The sequence below is a fragment of the Ruditapes philippinarum genome, unplaced genomic scaffold (genome assembly GCF_026571515.1).
Source record: "Ruditapes philippinarum isolate M1 unplaced genomic scaffold, ASM2657151v2 ctg4231_1_1_1_1, whole genome shotgun sequence".
Taxonomy (NCBI): domain Eukaryota; kingdom Metazoa; phylum Mollusca; class Bivalvia; order Venerida; family Veneridae; genus Ruditapes; species Ruditapes philippinarum.
In genome coordinates this window covers 32,941-46,884 of record NW_026855139.1, presented here as the reverse complement: position 1 = coordinate 46,884, position 13,944 = coordinate 32,941, and the positions used below count along the sequence as shown (strand labels likewise).

General features: G+C 31.9%; 1 protein-coding gene across 1 annotated transcript; it reads right to left on the bottom strand.

Annotated features, from left to right (window-relative positions):
• Nucleotides 1-572: 572 nt before the first annotated feature.
• On the bottom strand, nt 573-10,227 carry LOC132742244 (uncharacterized). The gene is made up of 14 exons (XM_060730591.1): nt 10,143-10,227; nt 9,562-9,585; nt 9,256-9,338; nt 8,752-8,815; nt 7,947-8,138; nt 7,461-7,672; nt 6,700-6,910; nt 6,382-6,528; nt 5,733-5,907; nt 5,373-5,560; nt 4,778-5,050; nt 4,373-4,475; nt 1,683-1,815; nt 573-1,112 (listed from the first exon to the last, which is right to left on the bottom strand). Exons 1-14 carry the CDS (start codon nt 10,224-10,226, stop codon nt 1,082-1,084), a joined length of 1,920 nt encoding a protein of 639 aa, XP_060586574.1. The 5' UTR covers nt 10,227; the 3' UTR covers nt 573-1,081.
• Nucleotides 10,228-13,944: the final 3,717 nt, after the last annotated feature.

The window sequence follows — 13,944 nt, the reverse complement described above, 5'->3', positions numbered from 1 at the left end:
AAAAGTTTATTCAAAGTAACATAAAAGAAGATCATAATTATTTTGTTGATCTGAATAAAAACTGACATTAATTTAATAAGGTCTATCCGCAACCAGCTGTTTAGGCCCGATTTGTGCGGGAGAACACTGTTTTTGTCTCAAATTTGTGTCTATAGTTACGCATAAATTGTTAATCCTAAATCAACCATCATAACCATACTCATAACCACCCCACAAAATATTTCAGCTATCTTGTTTTGATAATGTCATTTGTGATTTTTATGCTCTTATTTTCATGTGGCTGGTTATGATTATGACTTCGACCTCATACCGTAAACTTAAAATCGGTCAAGTGATACTTATAACCAGTTGAATTATTGCCAAATGCGTAACATTTTACAGTTACAAGTGTATAAATGATAGTTATCGAGCGAGTCTTGTAGCGCAATTTAATAAGTTTGGAATTTCGTCTTTTCGTGTATTTTGTAGTTTATATAAAACGACAAGGAATACAATATAAAAGGATGTTTTCATAAAACAGAAAATTACTGAAACAGCAAACTCACTGCCTGACAGACCAACATCATGTACAAAGCATATATAACATAAAATTAGGGAATATACTGATTTTATTGCATTAAAAACAAACGACATCTCTCATCCGATTAAATAGATATGTAGTGAAAAAGTCCATTAGCAAATTAGAAATTTAGTGAATAAAACAATCGATTCCTGCATAAACTTGCAATCGCAACATTGACAATCCAAACATTATCAACATTAATTAATATATACAAAAAGTCAACATTTTTCTTGAATCATGCGGAATAACTTTTAGTCAAGTTCAATATTTGATAAATGTCTCTTTTTAGTTTACTTTCGCTTCGTGTTGCAAATATACGTTCTATGTCTTCGGTTTCATACTTGTCGATCGTTGTGTAGAATGCATCGGTTTCCTTAGCTGAGGCACATTTATCTTCACCTAACATATCAGTGATTTGGTTCATGTTATGTGATGTTCCATTCCTTATATTCTGTTCAATATTTGGTCTGGATTTGATTTGTCGCACTTTCCTTCTGTTGCGGCAAAGCTAATTGCAAATTATGCTCTATAACCAACGCCAATAGATGAACTGAATAATCAATTTAACATTTTTATCTGGAATATTCGGCAATAAAAGTCATAATGTCCTGGCAATTTGATAACGACTGATCAATATATGGATAAAGACATTTATCTTTAAGAATGAAATTCATAAATACAAACCATTATGCCTTTAATGAACAGATACATGATGGTACAGTGTTATATGGCAGCTTTGAAAATTTTCTAATTGACTGACTGTTACACTTGTAGAATGGTTAAACGTTCAAAATATTTTTGAATTCCATTAATTAAAAGAAACTTCAGTGAAGTCTTAGTGCCTAAAGGTTACAAGAAATAAGTAATTTACTCAGAAATAAATTTAAAACCGTAATTCATAGCTCTTTTACAATGAAAAGTGTTGCAACACTTTTCAATTTTGAATCATTTTCAGCAATTGGAATTATTTTTCTACAGAATTGGAAAGAGCGCATGATCAGAAATTTTGGTAGCAAGTTATTGGTCTAGAGTTACATAAAATGAAACATTAATCGTAAAATATATTTCCACACACATAAAGTCAAAAAATCTCAGTGGAGTCCTTTTAACAAATTTTTACCTGTGCTTCTTTGATAATTTACATGCAAAAATGTATATCACTACTGATATGAGTACGACCACAATTGTCGATCCAATAACGATTCCCACAATAATCCCTGTTCCTATTTCTGTACCAGAGTTTTTACAATCATCTACAAAATGAATTTCAGAAGAAAAGACACGTGATATGCTTCAATAAATCTACATCCTTGACTTAGTCTACAGTTTTAACACCAACTGTTTATGGTTGGTACATTAGTTTTATTAAGTTTTGAGTGAAGATGCATGTTTTGATATCGAAATATCTGCTGTAGAATTATGCAAATGAATGTTAATTTAAATATGTTGCACAAAAACTAATTTTGACACGTAAGTACGTACAGAAAATAGGCCTTAAACAAATAAAATGAAAGAACATATAAAAATTACATAGAATCACCAGTATTAATAAATTGTCAAGCATAAATCTGCATTTTATTAATTTAAGATAAACAGAAATAGATATATTTCGTAAAGTAGGTTTCATATTGACTACTGTTCTTATTATAGTGCCCAGATGACCAAAATGAGCTTCATACGTGTAAATGTCTGCAAACTTTTTGCGGCGAAATCAAGGGTACAATTTCATGAGAAACTCAGTTAACAATCAACAAACATGGCGCTAAGTAGAACTCCGTTATTTTACTGTATATTTCCGCATTATATAATGGATGCTTTCATACAAATTGTATGTCCTTTTATTTGATGATCACTCTTATGTGAACAAAAGGCCTAATTTATCGCAAAATTAAAATAGTTAAAGCTTGTTTGCATACCCGGATAAGATAGGAAAATTCTACATGTGCCGTATTCGTGATTTTCCTTAAACTTTGACAATGTGACTTATTCATACACGAGTTAATCATAGACAAAAACAATATTAAAACAAACATAGGTTTAATTGTTGATACAAACAAGAAAAATAAGAACCTATGCGGCCTGGTAGGAAATGTAGTAATTACAAAAAACAATGTAAAAACAAACATAGGTTCAATTGTTGATTCAAATAAGAAAAAATAAGAACGTACGCAGCCTGGTTGGAAATGTAGTAATTACAAAAAAACAAAAAAAAAAAACAATGTAAAAACAAACATAGGTTCAATTGTTGATACCAATAAGAAAAAAATAAGAACCTTAGCGGCATGGTAGGAAATGTAGTAATTACAAACAATTCTAAAGGCCTCAACAGACGGTAGGATCTAGCTGTACAGCACTAATTAGAGATAAGATGTACAATTTTCAAAGCTATACAACACTTGCATTCAGACGGTAATTCTACACTGTAAGAATCATCTGAGGTTTCCCCTAAAAAGGATCCCTTTACATTGATCCTTTACATACTTTACTCACTAAATACTTTTTTCGCCATGAGTAATGATTGAAAAACCTCCATTTAAAAAAAAATATATATATATATTTTTAATGTGAAGCCTGACCGAGACTCAAACCTAGGACCCTCGGAATACCGTACTGCGGCTCTGCTGACTAAGCTATCTGGTCGCCTACAAACTACCTCCCCTCCCCTAATTAGAGAACAATTCAATACCGTGACATAATCATTTTCGGAATAATTTGGGATTCGAACATAACACAATTTTGGGTCTCCTGAAGAGGTTTTCAACATCATTGTTACCCCATCTTGCTACTATGTTTACCTTTTAGCCCTAATTGTTCTGGAATTTCATTCATTACACCCATTATCAGGAGATAATTTGGTTATCTGTTACTTGTCATTGTGGGAGGTCTATAAAAATCGGTACGACAAGATTTTCAAAATAGAACATGTCATATCCCTTACATCTTGACATAAGGTTTCCGAAATCAAGAAATAGTACCCTTCACACATTAAGATTTGTCAGTACATCTTAGTTTTAATTGGTGTTGTACTTCAAAATCCTACCGTCTGTTGAGGCCTTAACACGACCCGCATTTTTTCCCAATTGAACAAAGAAGAACTGAAAGTGTATGTTATTATCCAATAAAATCACAGCTGATGTTCTATTTTTAGACATGTGACGTCATTATACATGTGTCATGACCACTACAAATGTAACGCGCTGAAAATAAGTACAGAAACAAATTGGGAGCAATTTAGATTTACATCAGGTACAGAAGCATTTATTTGTTGATGTCGTGTTAGAATCGAAAAAATATATCCAAATCGGTGATTTTATCGTTCGAATGCGCATCAATATATCACTTGGGCTATGCCCTCGTGGTATAATTCCGCGCATACGTATTCCAAACAGTGATTTTATTGAGCGATAAAATCACTGTTTGGGATATATTATTTCTTAAATAGTTTACTCTATTGCGCTATGACGTTCAGTACAATTATTTCATAGACACAGATTACATTTAACGCATCTTACTTGATACATGACACGAACCGTCAGAAACATTTATTGGAAATTGATATATCGTGTGCACTGACCGTATAATCAGTATACAATTGTCAGGTAAAAAAAATTAAACAATACCTTGTGGTTTTTCTTTGAAATCATAATTTTTGAACCATTATTGATTATATTTATAAAAATATTGTTTTAGAAAGGTTAAAGAAAATGAAGAATGCTTGTTTTTTTAGGCCCCGACAGTTAAAAGTTAATATATCTTTATAAAATGCAGCTTTAATGTCCAACACACTCATTAAAATATTATTGTGCTTACCCTTTGTCCAACCGTACGCATCGTTTGCAGGGTCACATATAAAGCATGAACCATTGTCGAAGTTCTGAGCAATGCACACAGCATCAATGAAGCAAAAACTATCCTATAATGTCAGTACATATTTCATATCATATCTTGAATTTATCGAAATAGAGCTACCAGTATTTACAAACATCTACACATTTTATCTCACGTCAACAAAAAATCCAGTAAAAAACTTTAATAACACAGACAGCCCTTTTATATAATCGAAGAATTTTCACCGTTGTGATGTTTATAAAGTATAAATAAAATGTTGTATGGTTATCAAGATTAGTCATTTTACAGAGACATTTATCTATTCGACATGATCGTTCAAGCCTTAAAATTTTGCTTCCCGCTATAACAAAATCATGTTTAAAATACCTTTAGTTTGAAGGTAACTGCATCATTGATCTCAATCCGTTCAATACATTTAGTATCATAGATATAGACGGGGTTAACATCCCCGTCATTTGCACCATCATTGCTAATAGAAATTTCGTACATGATGACAAACAGTTCGTCAATTTTGTCGTATGAAACAGAGGAGCTGTTATTTACTATCACATGCACACAGCATTCGCCAGTAAAGATATCATCATAATAACCAAGATCTGTTGATGAATTTCCTTCCATACGTGAACCATTGGAGTATACCTATGTAAGGTATAAAGATAATTACATTTCAACACAAAAGTATACCCGCTACATAATTTATGTTTACGTGTGCCTTTAAAATATTCCTAGGTAAAGCATGAAGTTAGACAAATTAACAATTCAAAAAAGGTATTCCAATAATTGTAATTTTAAGTGTTGATATATATTTTCTTTCACAAGAGAGGAATGATATTTGAGTAAGAGCTTATTGTAGCGCTAAGCCGATCGATTAAACTCAATTGATTTGTTATCTGTATTATCATCGAGAACTTTTTTTATCATTCTGTCCTGTTATCAAGAAAATTATGAAATACGGTAAGACCTTGAACTGGGTGATGTTGCACATAAAACCATCGAATATGTTGTCTGCCCGTATTTGGAAACATGTGCAGTCGTCCTCACTCGTGATGGTACAAACCCCGTCTCTTTCTATTTCAAAGACAACCGGTGGAATTCTTATATCAATACTGCAGTCAGGCCCTTTGAAAGTTCCACTGCATTCACAAAGTCCTAAATTGGAGAGGGCAAATATAATAATTTCAGAAATATTAAAACTGCTATCATTACAATTAATAGACAGTAATTAAAAAGGCTCCATCACCTTTTTGTTGTTGACATGAATTTGAATTTAATCTAAAATGTAAGGTTCTCAAAATCAAGAGAGGAATATATAAGTATTTACCAGTGATGGCGCAGACTCCATTTCCACTACATTTATTTAGACAAGTTTCAATGCGAAACGAGTTTACTTGTTCTGTGTTGTTAGCAACAAAATTTGGACTCATTCTGAGAATTGTATCTACAGCATTGTTCAAAACAGACACGTGAGCATCAATCCAATCTGTGTCATTTCCTTGCTTTAATAAAAAAATAATTTGGAATATACATATTTTTACTTTGTGCGCAGAAACTGTTTTCTATGTTTTATGACATTTTATACCAAACACACATCCTATTTTGAGTGTATACATATTCCCTAATTTATGATATAACTGATAATGACTTCCAGCTCTCAAAGGCACGGCCATCCAGTATCCAATATTAAAGAACACCGCATATAAATTTTTGACATTCATAATTTCAGCGACCAGCTTACAGAAAAAGGAGACACATGTCTTTAACGTAACAAGTGTTTGTTGATTAGAATAATAAACGATTCATCGCCAGTCACTACACGGGTTAAAACGCGTATGCATTTAACGTAAAAAGAAAACAACAACAAAAAACATGATGTGACGAGAATATAAGAAACATTCAAAGATTTATTCATTTCAAAATTGAAACGTATGTTTCCGGAATCGAGGAAAAAAATATTACCATATATCACATACCGTTAAGTCATAAACACACTGTTCTACGACAATATCCGGATCTTCCTCAGCGAGATGATCTGGGAATTCTTGGACTGCTGGTGTTGTATATATTGAACGGTTACACAATTGAAATGCCTTGTCCTCAGTAATACTGATGGTGTTTCTCTACAAATGTATAAGCTAATTTGATAACTGTAGGTCAATAACTGAAGAAAACAGTGCATAGAAAATAAGGATAAATTTAACATTAAAAATAGACAAACATAAAAATCTGAAGTACTTAAAGGAAGATTAACTGCAACAGATTTGTTCACAGGGAAAGAAGGCTAACAATACCCTTTTTCGCGATAGAAAATAACGATATTGAGTATTCATCTTCGACTCAGTGGATTCAGAAATGGAACGTTTTTGCCATTGGCTATTCCTAAGCTTGCATTTCTTTCTTGTTATTGAATTAGGTCTTGTACATGTCTTGTCAGCATTATTCCCATTCCAATGATCAAGTTTACGATCTGGGTTCTTAAATAGATTTTCGTCGTCCGTTAATCTGCAATTAAAATTTAATATTTCTTAGCTAAAGTGCGTAACGCAGAATTATATATTGTGACGGACGGACAAACAGACAGACAGCGGAAAAGGGATCCCTGTATGTCGCCATATAAAAAGCAAAACAGATGAAGTTGCACTATTGAATTTCAATATGATATAAGATATTAATACTTAAGCTTTTTTATTTTAAATTTACAAATTAATTTAAATTACAATAAAGCTTCAAAATAGAGAAAATAGGAATCCCTAAAGAAATCCAAACACGGCAGAATTAAAAATGTTGCAGGCTCGGTTTGATTGAGCCTGTTCATGGACGGTACTGTCATGTGCAAACTATCGTCCAAGCCCCCTAGCACAGACTTAAGCAGAATTCAAAAAACAAGAACTGGTACAAATTTGAAACTCGAACACCTGAAATCTAACTATTCAATTTGAAAGCAAACTAAACACAAAAAGAAGATAAACATAAAACAGGATGATAATTAAAACGCCCTTTAATTGTCATGATAAAATTTAAATTTAAAATAGCCCATCCACACAAAACGTACCTCCAACTATCAGCAAAATTGTAACTCCTGTTGTCATCATAAGAAATAGTTCCATCTCTATGTTCAAGATCATTAGATCTATCCCCGTCAAAGTTTCCACAAAGTCCGGCAACATTTCCAAAATCTTTGGGAGACATGTATACATCAATGTTCATAGTATCACTCCACATATGTAGGGATATGTCAATTATTGTGTTCATTGGAGTTCTTGCCTAAAGACATAAATAGTGTACCACATTTGCAATGCATTAATGATGACGAGAAAATGATACTTGAGTTGTAAGGGGATCGGATATTTGAAACAGATATTTTTAACAAGGTCTTCTCCATAGCCGAGAATTTTTATCACTGTCCAAGATAGTTAAAATATGCACTCGGATTTCACCTTATCTAATATGCATTTAGAAAATTCTAATTTTATATGTTAATATAATACAATAAAGCAAACAAGTATTAGCATATCATCTTCAACATACGTGTACATACCAAATATCTGTAATCGTGAATATATTCAACGTCAATATTGCCACCGTCAACACATGAAAGATCGAACCTGAAAGGCTTGCCATGGCATATGTTAATTATCAAAACATCAGCGCCGACAGCGATTGCTATTCCACAAGCACAAACAGGACCACGTGTGTAACCAGGTCTGCAATATCTTGCCGATGTCTGTATCTAACATGAACAGATAAGGTTATCTTAAATAATTAAAAGTGTTTATTCAGTACTACAAGTAACCCAATTAGCTAAGAAAAACGCAGCAGGACAAAAATGCCCAGCCCGCTCGGCATTTAAGTCTGAGACCATTGTTATTCCTTTCTACATAATAATATTAACTTTTTTTGCTTCGTTATACTGCACTGTGATCATATGAGGAAATAGTTCAAACAACATCCCTTGATTGCAATGAAGACACCTTAACTACTTGGCCACCGGCCACTTGTTTTTGTCTGATCTTGCTTTTTTCATTAAAAAAATGCAAGGTTTCTTTAAACTGGCCAAAAACTTGCACCATCCACATTACCGGAATAACAACCGTTAGACTTTTAACGTGTATTGACATATGCACTAGTATGTGGGTGCATTTAAATCTAACGCACGCAGGGCTTGATGTTTTATCAGTCCAAGGGTTTTTGCCGCAGTTAATGCAATTAATTTTTAAAGTGGTACATAATCGCTATTCTTGCATAAAAGTATACGTCCAAATTGGTTAATTCTATGTGCGCAGCTCTTATGCAAGAATATCAATTGCAACATCCAGTCAATGACTAAAACAATTTTCAATTACCTCCGTTTGATATTTTTCATTCAGGAACAACATGTAGTCTCCCTCTCTATGTGCTTCGTAATGTCTATGATAAAATAAGTTTGATAATCAAAACATGAAAAAAGTTACAATTATCAAAATAGGTTAAAGAAAAATTTGTAAACTAGGTTTATAAATGTCAATAAGTATTTAGGTCATGCATATTTTCTGCGCCCATTTCGAATACGACTGCTTCAAGTGACTGACTGATACAAATTAAAATTATGAAAATAAATAAATAAACAAAATTAAATAATTAAACATCCGACAACAATGTAACGCAATATTATACAAAGTCTTTCATACACAATATTTTGAATTTGTATTGACATTCACGGAAAATAAGAACGTGAGTTAAAAAGAACAACCACTCAACATCAATTAATTTGTTTTGTGATTATCAATACTAATATACATAGAAATTCCTAAGAAAATCTAACTGAAAATGGAATTGTAATAATGTACAATAATATTACAGTAACTTACACGCCGTCTACGGTTTTCATATGAGGATCCACGTGTGAATAACATCTTTTATTCCAATGTCTATTAATGTCTGTTATATCCACCTTTATAAACACGAAAATTTCCAAAACCAATTTATTAAGCAGTAATTAACATTGTATTATATATCTATCATTTGTTAACCGATAAAAATACTGATAACTGATTTAGAAATGTCTGGATTTCATTGGCATTCAATGTGTTTCAATATACTTGTTTCATACTAAATCATATGCTTAGATATCTTTTAAAAAATTAAGAAGAAATCAAATACAATTTTGTACTTACATGGATCGCGCCAACTCGCTGGACCTGCAAAAAAGAGATTGTTGGATTTTTTTTTAAATGATAGATTAATACAGAAACAGAGAACATGTCATAATGAATTCAAACATCATTAAAAGAATAAATATATTGAATAGGGAAAGTCTCTAAGAATGACTGGAAACAATTATACATATTATATTATGAAGATTGCAAACAGACTCGATGTCACTGGGTATGCTTAAAAAAAATAAATATAAAAGCGCAAGATCTTTCCCGGCCCTAGCACAAGTTTAGCGGAGTTCAACCTTCAAAATAATCAATAAGTAATTCACAAGCAATTATCTCAAATATTAGAAAAATATAACAACATTGAAGTGAGGTAGTCCTAACCGGCCAAGCAAATCCTGAAACTTGCTGTTGTGTAGTAAATTAGTAAAACCGACAATACAAGTATGCCATATGTCAGCATTATCACAGCGATGATATAATTTCAAATATTATCAGAGACGTTAAAAACAAACATGTAAATACTTGAAATAACAACCCCCCCCCCCCCAAAAAAAAAAAAAAAAAAAAAAAAAAAAACAATAACCACGTCTTACCTGCGGTGATAAAGACTTCCCGGTGTACAAAACACTATGATTTGTTAATAACAAACAAAAGGTCAAACGCGATCTTATCGTCATAGTCATTGTCTAAAGATGAAATGAATACTTTATATTTTTTCGTTGTCCATGTTTCACCTTTTCTCAATTTCTAAAAGAAAAGAATAGTTAAACAACAAAAATAAATCATGCAACGTTTTATGATTATTAATATATGAAATAATTGGTTTATTTTAATAATCGATAGGTTTTTTGCTTGATTGAGATACGTTTTATCTTTTACAGTTAAACTTCGTTCGCTCAAACTCGGATCGCTCGAACCCTCCCTTCGCTCAAACTCATCGTCAGGTCCTGGCAAATTCCCTATATAACATATATTGTTATTGAATTCCTCGAACTCTCGAACAGGGCGTTCGGTACCTTCAATAGAAATATTGTGAAAATCACACCTTTTCGGTCGAACATGATTTTTTTCAAAAGCGGTAAATCGTCCCGCAAATTGGCGGCGTCTCGTCTCTTTATAACACCTTGTGATAAAGACATTTCCGGTTTAATTATACAAAATTACAGGTGATATTCGCTCATCGATTTGTTTGTTTTGTGTAGTAGAGACAAATTGTTTTGAAAATAACACCTACTCATAGAACCGTTTATAAATGTTAATTCGCATGCAATTGCAATCATTGATTTTTGTATATTATTGAAAACCAATGGATTCATAAATTAATTGCTTCCTATAACAGTGAAATAATCAAGACAGTTGAAATACATAGCTAATCGTACAACTTTCATCTAGCGCTTCATTTCGAAAGCAGAGTTTAAAATACAATTTTGATATGATATAATAATATAATATTTTTGCCAACAACAGTTCCCTTAGAAGAGAATGCAATAAATATTGATAAAAAATTTCTGTGAGAAAGATTTTTATTGCGGATGCTTTTTTATTAATACCACATTTGCAGGTTTGAAATAAAATACGGAGAATGGGCGTTTCGATCAGCACTAAGGTATTATAATATGTATTTACATCTGCTCTGTACCTTAATTTCTATAAACGGTTTGCTTGAATCATCATAACTTTTTACTTCTAGTCGACCGCTACAGTCATTAGCCTCATTTACAATGTCCTCAAACGTTAGTTTTTCCAGACAATTTGCTGCATTGTCTTCCCTGTAGGAACATCCTAATGGAATAGTTTGCTCAATTGTGACAATAGCAACTCCACTTTTACTTAGTTTGATGTTTTCATTTTGAATCTGAAATCATACATGGACACGTGAATTGTCAATAATATCATATTGGAAGGCTTGCAAAATAAACATAAAAGATTGTGATTCAAACAAAGTTAATGTTAATGCACTTTAAATCCATTTTGCCTCTTAATGTACTTTTTTAAGGTTATATGTTACAATACAAAATAACTGTTTTATTTTATCTTACACAATGTAAGAATAAACGGTGTAAACAAAATATCACATGAATTCGGTATTACTTTCCAACCGGCGTAATAAGCATCACTCATAGCTTCCGTGGGCTCATTTTCAGCCGCGGGGAATATTCCACAAACAACCTGAAATAAAGATTGGAAATATACCACAAAACCACAAGAGGCCAAAAGAACAATCTGGTTATCATACTAATGCTACTAGTATAATATTTGTAAGTCATTCAAACATTTTGAAAATGTGTTTAATATAATGAAAGACACTAGAATCAATTCAGAGGTAAAAAAAAATTCATAATGCACCAAGGTACGTCAATTTTGATACGATATTAAAAGAAAAGTTTCCGACGAAATTATTTGTTTTTATTCATTTCTTTAATAATTTAAAGTTGTCTTATTCCTGTATTTTAAAAATTACCTCATATCCATATTTCAAAGTAGAAAGATAGTTTTCTTTAAATACCAAATCATTAAGATTAGAAGATGGCCCCATCTGTACTTGAAAGGTTCCGTTTATATACCTATTATGTATGATAAAGAAGTTATGATCATGTACACATTTTAGAAAATCTTTAATGACTCTTTTTCAGATTAATTGGAAGGTATACTAAGTTATTTGTTAAAAGTAACTATTGATACTGAATACGAAGATAACAGTGCTTCAAACAAATATAGGAAATAAGGTTGGCGCACTGACGGGGCACCATTTTAGTAATGAACTCACAGAAAACATGAGATATATTAATTAAAAGATTAAATTGATTTAAAATGAAACATTGGGATACGGGTATATAGGAATGGAACCGTCTGGCCATAAAATTTCAGTGTTGGAATTGTTTCACAACATTTGTTTCTTCTATCATTACTTTACCCGCTTTTACGTCGCTTTTAAGTTATTAATTTCATATTTAGTGTGTTATTGTGCTAAACATTGTTGCAGGTTAGATGTTAAACACATAAATTAAACATAATCAGTAATGATATTATCTTATTAATTTTATTTCTGCTGATTATTGTTACAACATTTTTCTGACACAAACTATCATAAAGAATACCAGTTTGCTTTATACTGTATCTTCTCCTCGACATCGAAGGAACATTTATATTGCAGACTACTTGTGTACATGACTATTTCTTTTCCTTCTTCTATAATAGTTGTTTCTTCATGAACGATCATCGGATGAACTTGTACTTTAACACTGTTGTAGTGTACTTAAAACAATTGGGAACATATTCATTTTAAAGGTTGTTACATTAAAATGTTAATTTGTTGCCATGTTATGTAAAAAGATAATTTAGATATTTCAAATATCAGAAAAGTAGGCCGCACTATAATATAGAATATTATTAAAGTGTATGTAGGGTAAAAGAGTGCAATTCTATTGTATCGATCGATCGTATAATTAATCTTCGACTTCAAATAAATTTGAATTAGAAATTTGTCGTCACGCCACGGATGCTCCCGCATGCAGCCAAACTTTCAGATGTAATATTTAGTTCCAAATTTGTTTGCACAAACTATTTGTTTTCATTTCAGTTCAAAGCCCTTAAAACTATTCAATGTTAACACAAACCATTTTAATCCAAAGTTCAAGCACTGAAACTGTTCCTTTTGTAAACTGCATATTGCATATTTGTAGCAAAAATGACTACATACATTTCTACAAAAGTATGTGTGCTGAACCTTTAGATTTAATTTTTTCCCCAACATTCAAGAGGTATCTTTGTCCAAAATCATTGAACCTCAACCAAATTCAAACTTGAACTGCCTATTACTAAAATGTATACGATATGTGTCTATTTGGGAGATAATTAACTGAAACTGAATATTTCTGATTTTTTTCCAAGTTCAAGAGAGATAACTCTGTCAGTTATCATCAAAATATGACCAAATTCAAACTTGACCAGTGTATTCTTTTGACATATCCCTAATTTGAGTTGAAAATGTACAACTGTTGGGGAGATCATGATTTTTTCTCAAAGAAATAGGGCATAAATCTGCAAAAATAATCGAACCATGACCAGATTTAAACTTTACCTGCGCATTTGTTTGGCATATCCATGTGTCAAATTTGAATTGAATATGTAATACCGTTGGGGGAGATAATGAAGAGAAACTGAGAATTTCATATTATTTTCAAAGTGAAAGCGTCAACAATCATCAAACTATGGCCAAATTCGAACTTGACCTGCGCATTCCTTTGACATATCTATATGTTACATTTGAGTTGAATGTGAATTACCGTTTGGGGAGATAATGAACGGAAACTGAAAATTTCATCAACGGGCATAACTCTGTCAAAAATCACCGGGCCATTGCAAAATTCAAAGTTATTTTCTCATGATGATATC

Coding starts and splice junctions, on each gene's coding strand:
- LOC132742244 (XM_060730591.1), bottom strand. CDS start 10,226: ATGACGATAAGATCGCGTTTGACCTTTTGTTTGTTATTAACAAATCAT. Junction 7,673..7,946: donor TTCACGATTACAGATATTTG/GTATGTACACGT, acceptor TTATGTCTTTAG/GCAAGAACTCCAATGAACAC. Junction 1,113..1,682: donor AAATTATCAAAGAAGCACAG/GTAAAAATTTGT, acceptor TTGATTATTCAG/TTCATCTATTGGCGTTGGTT.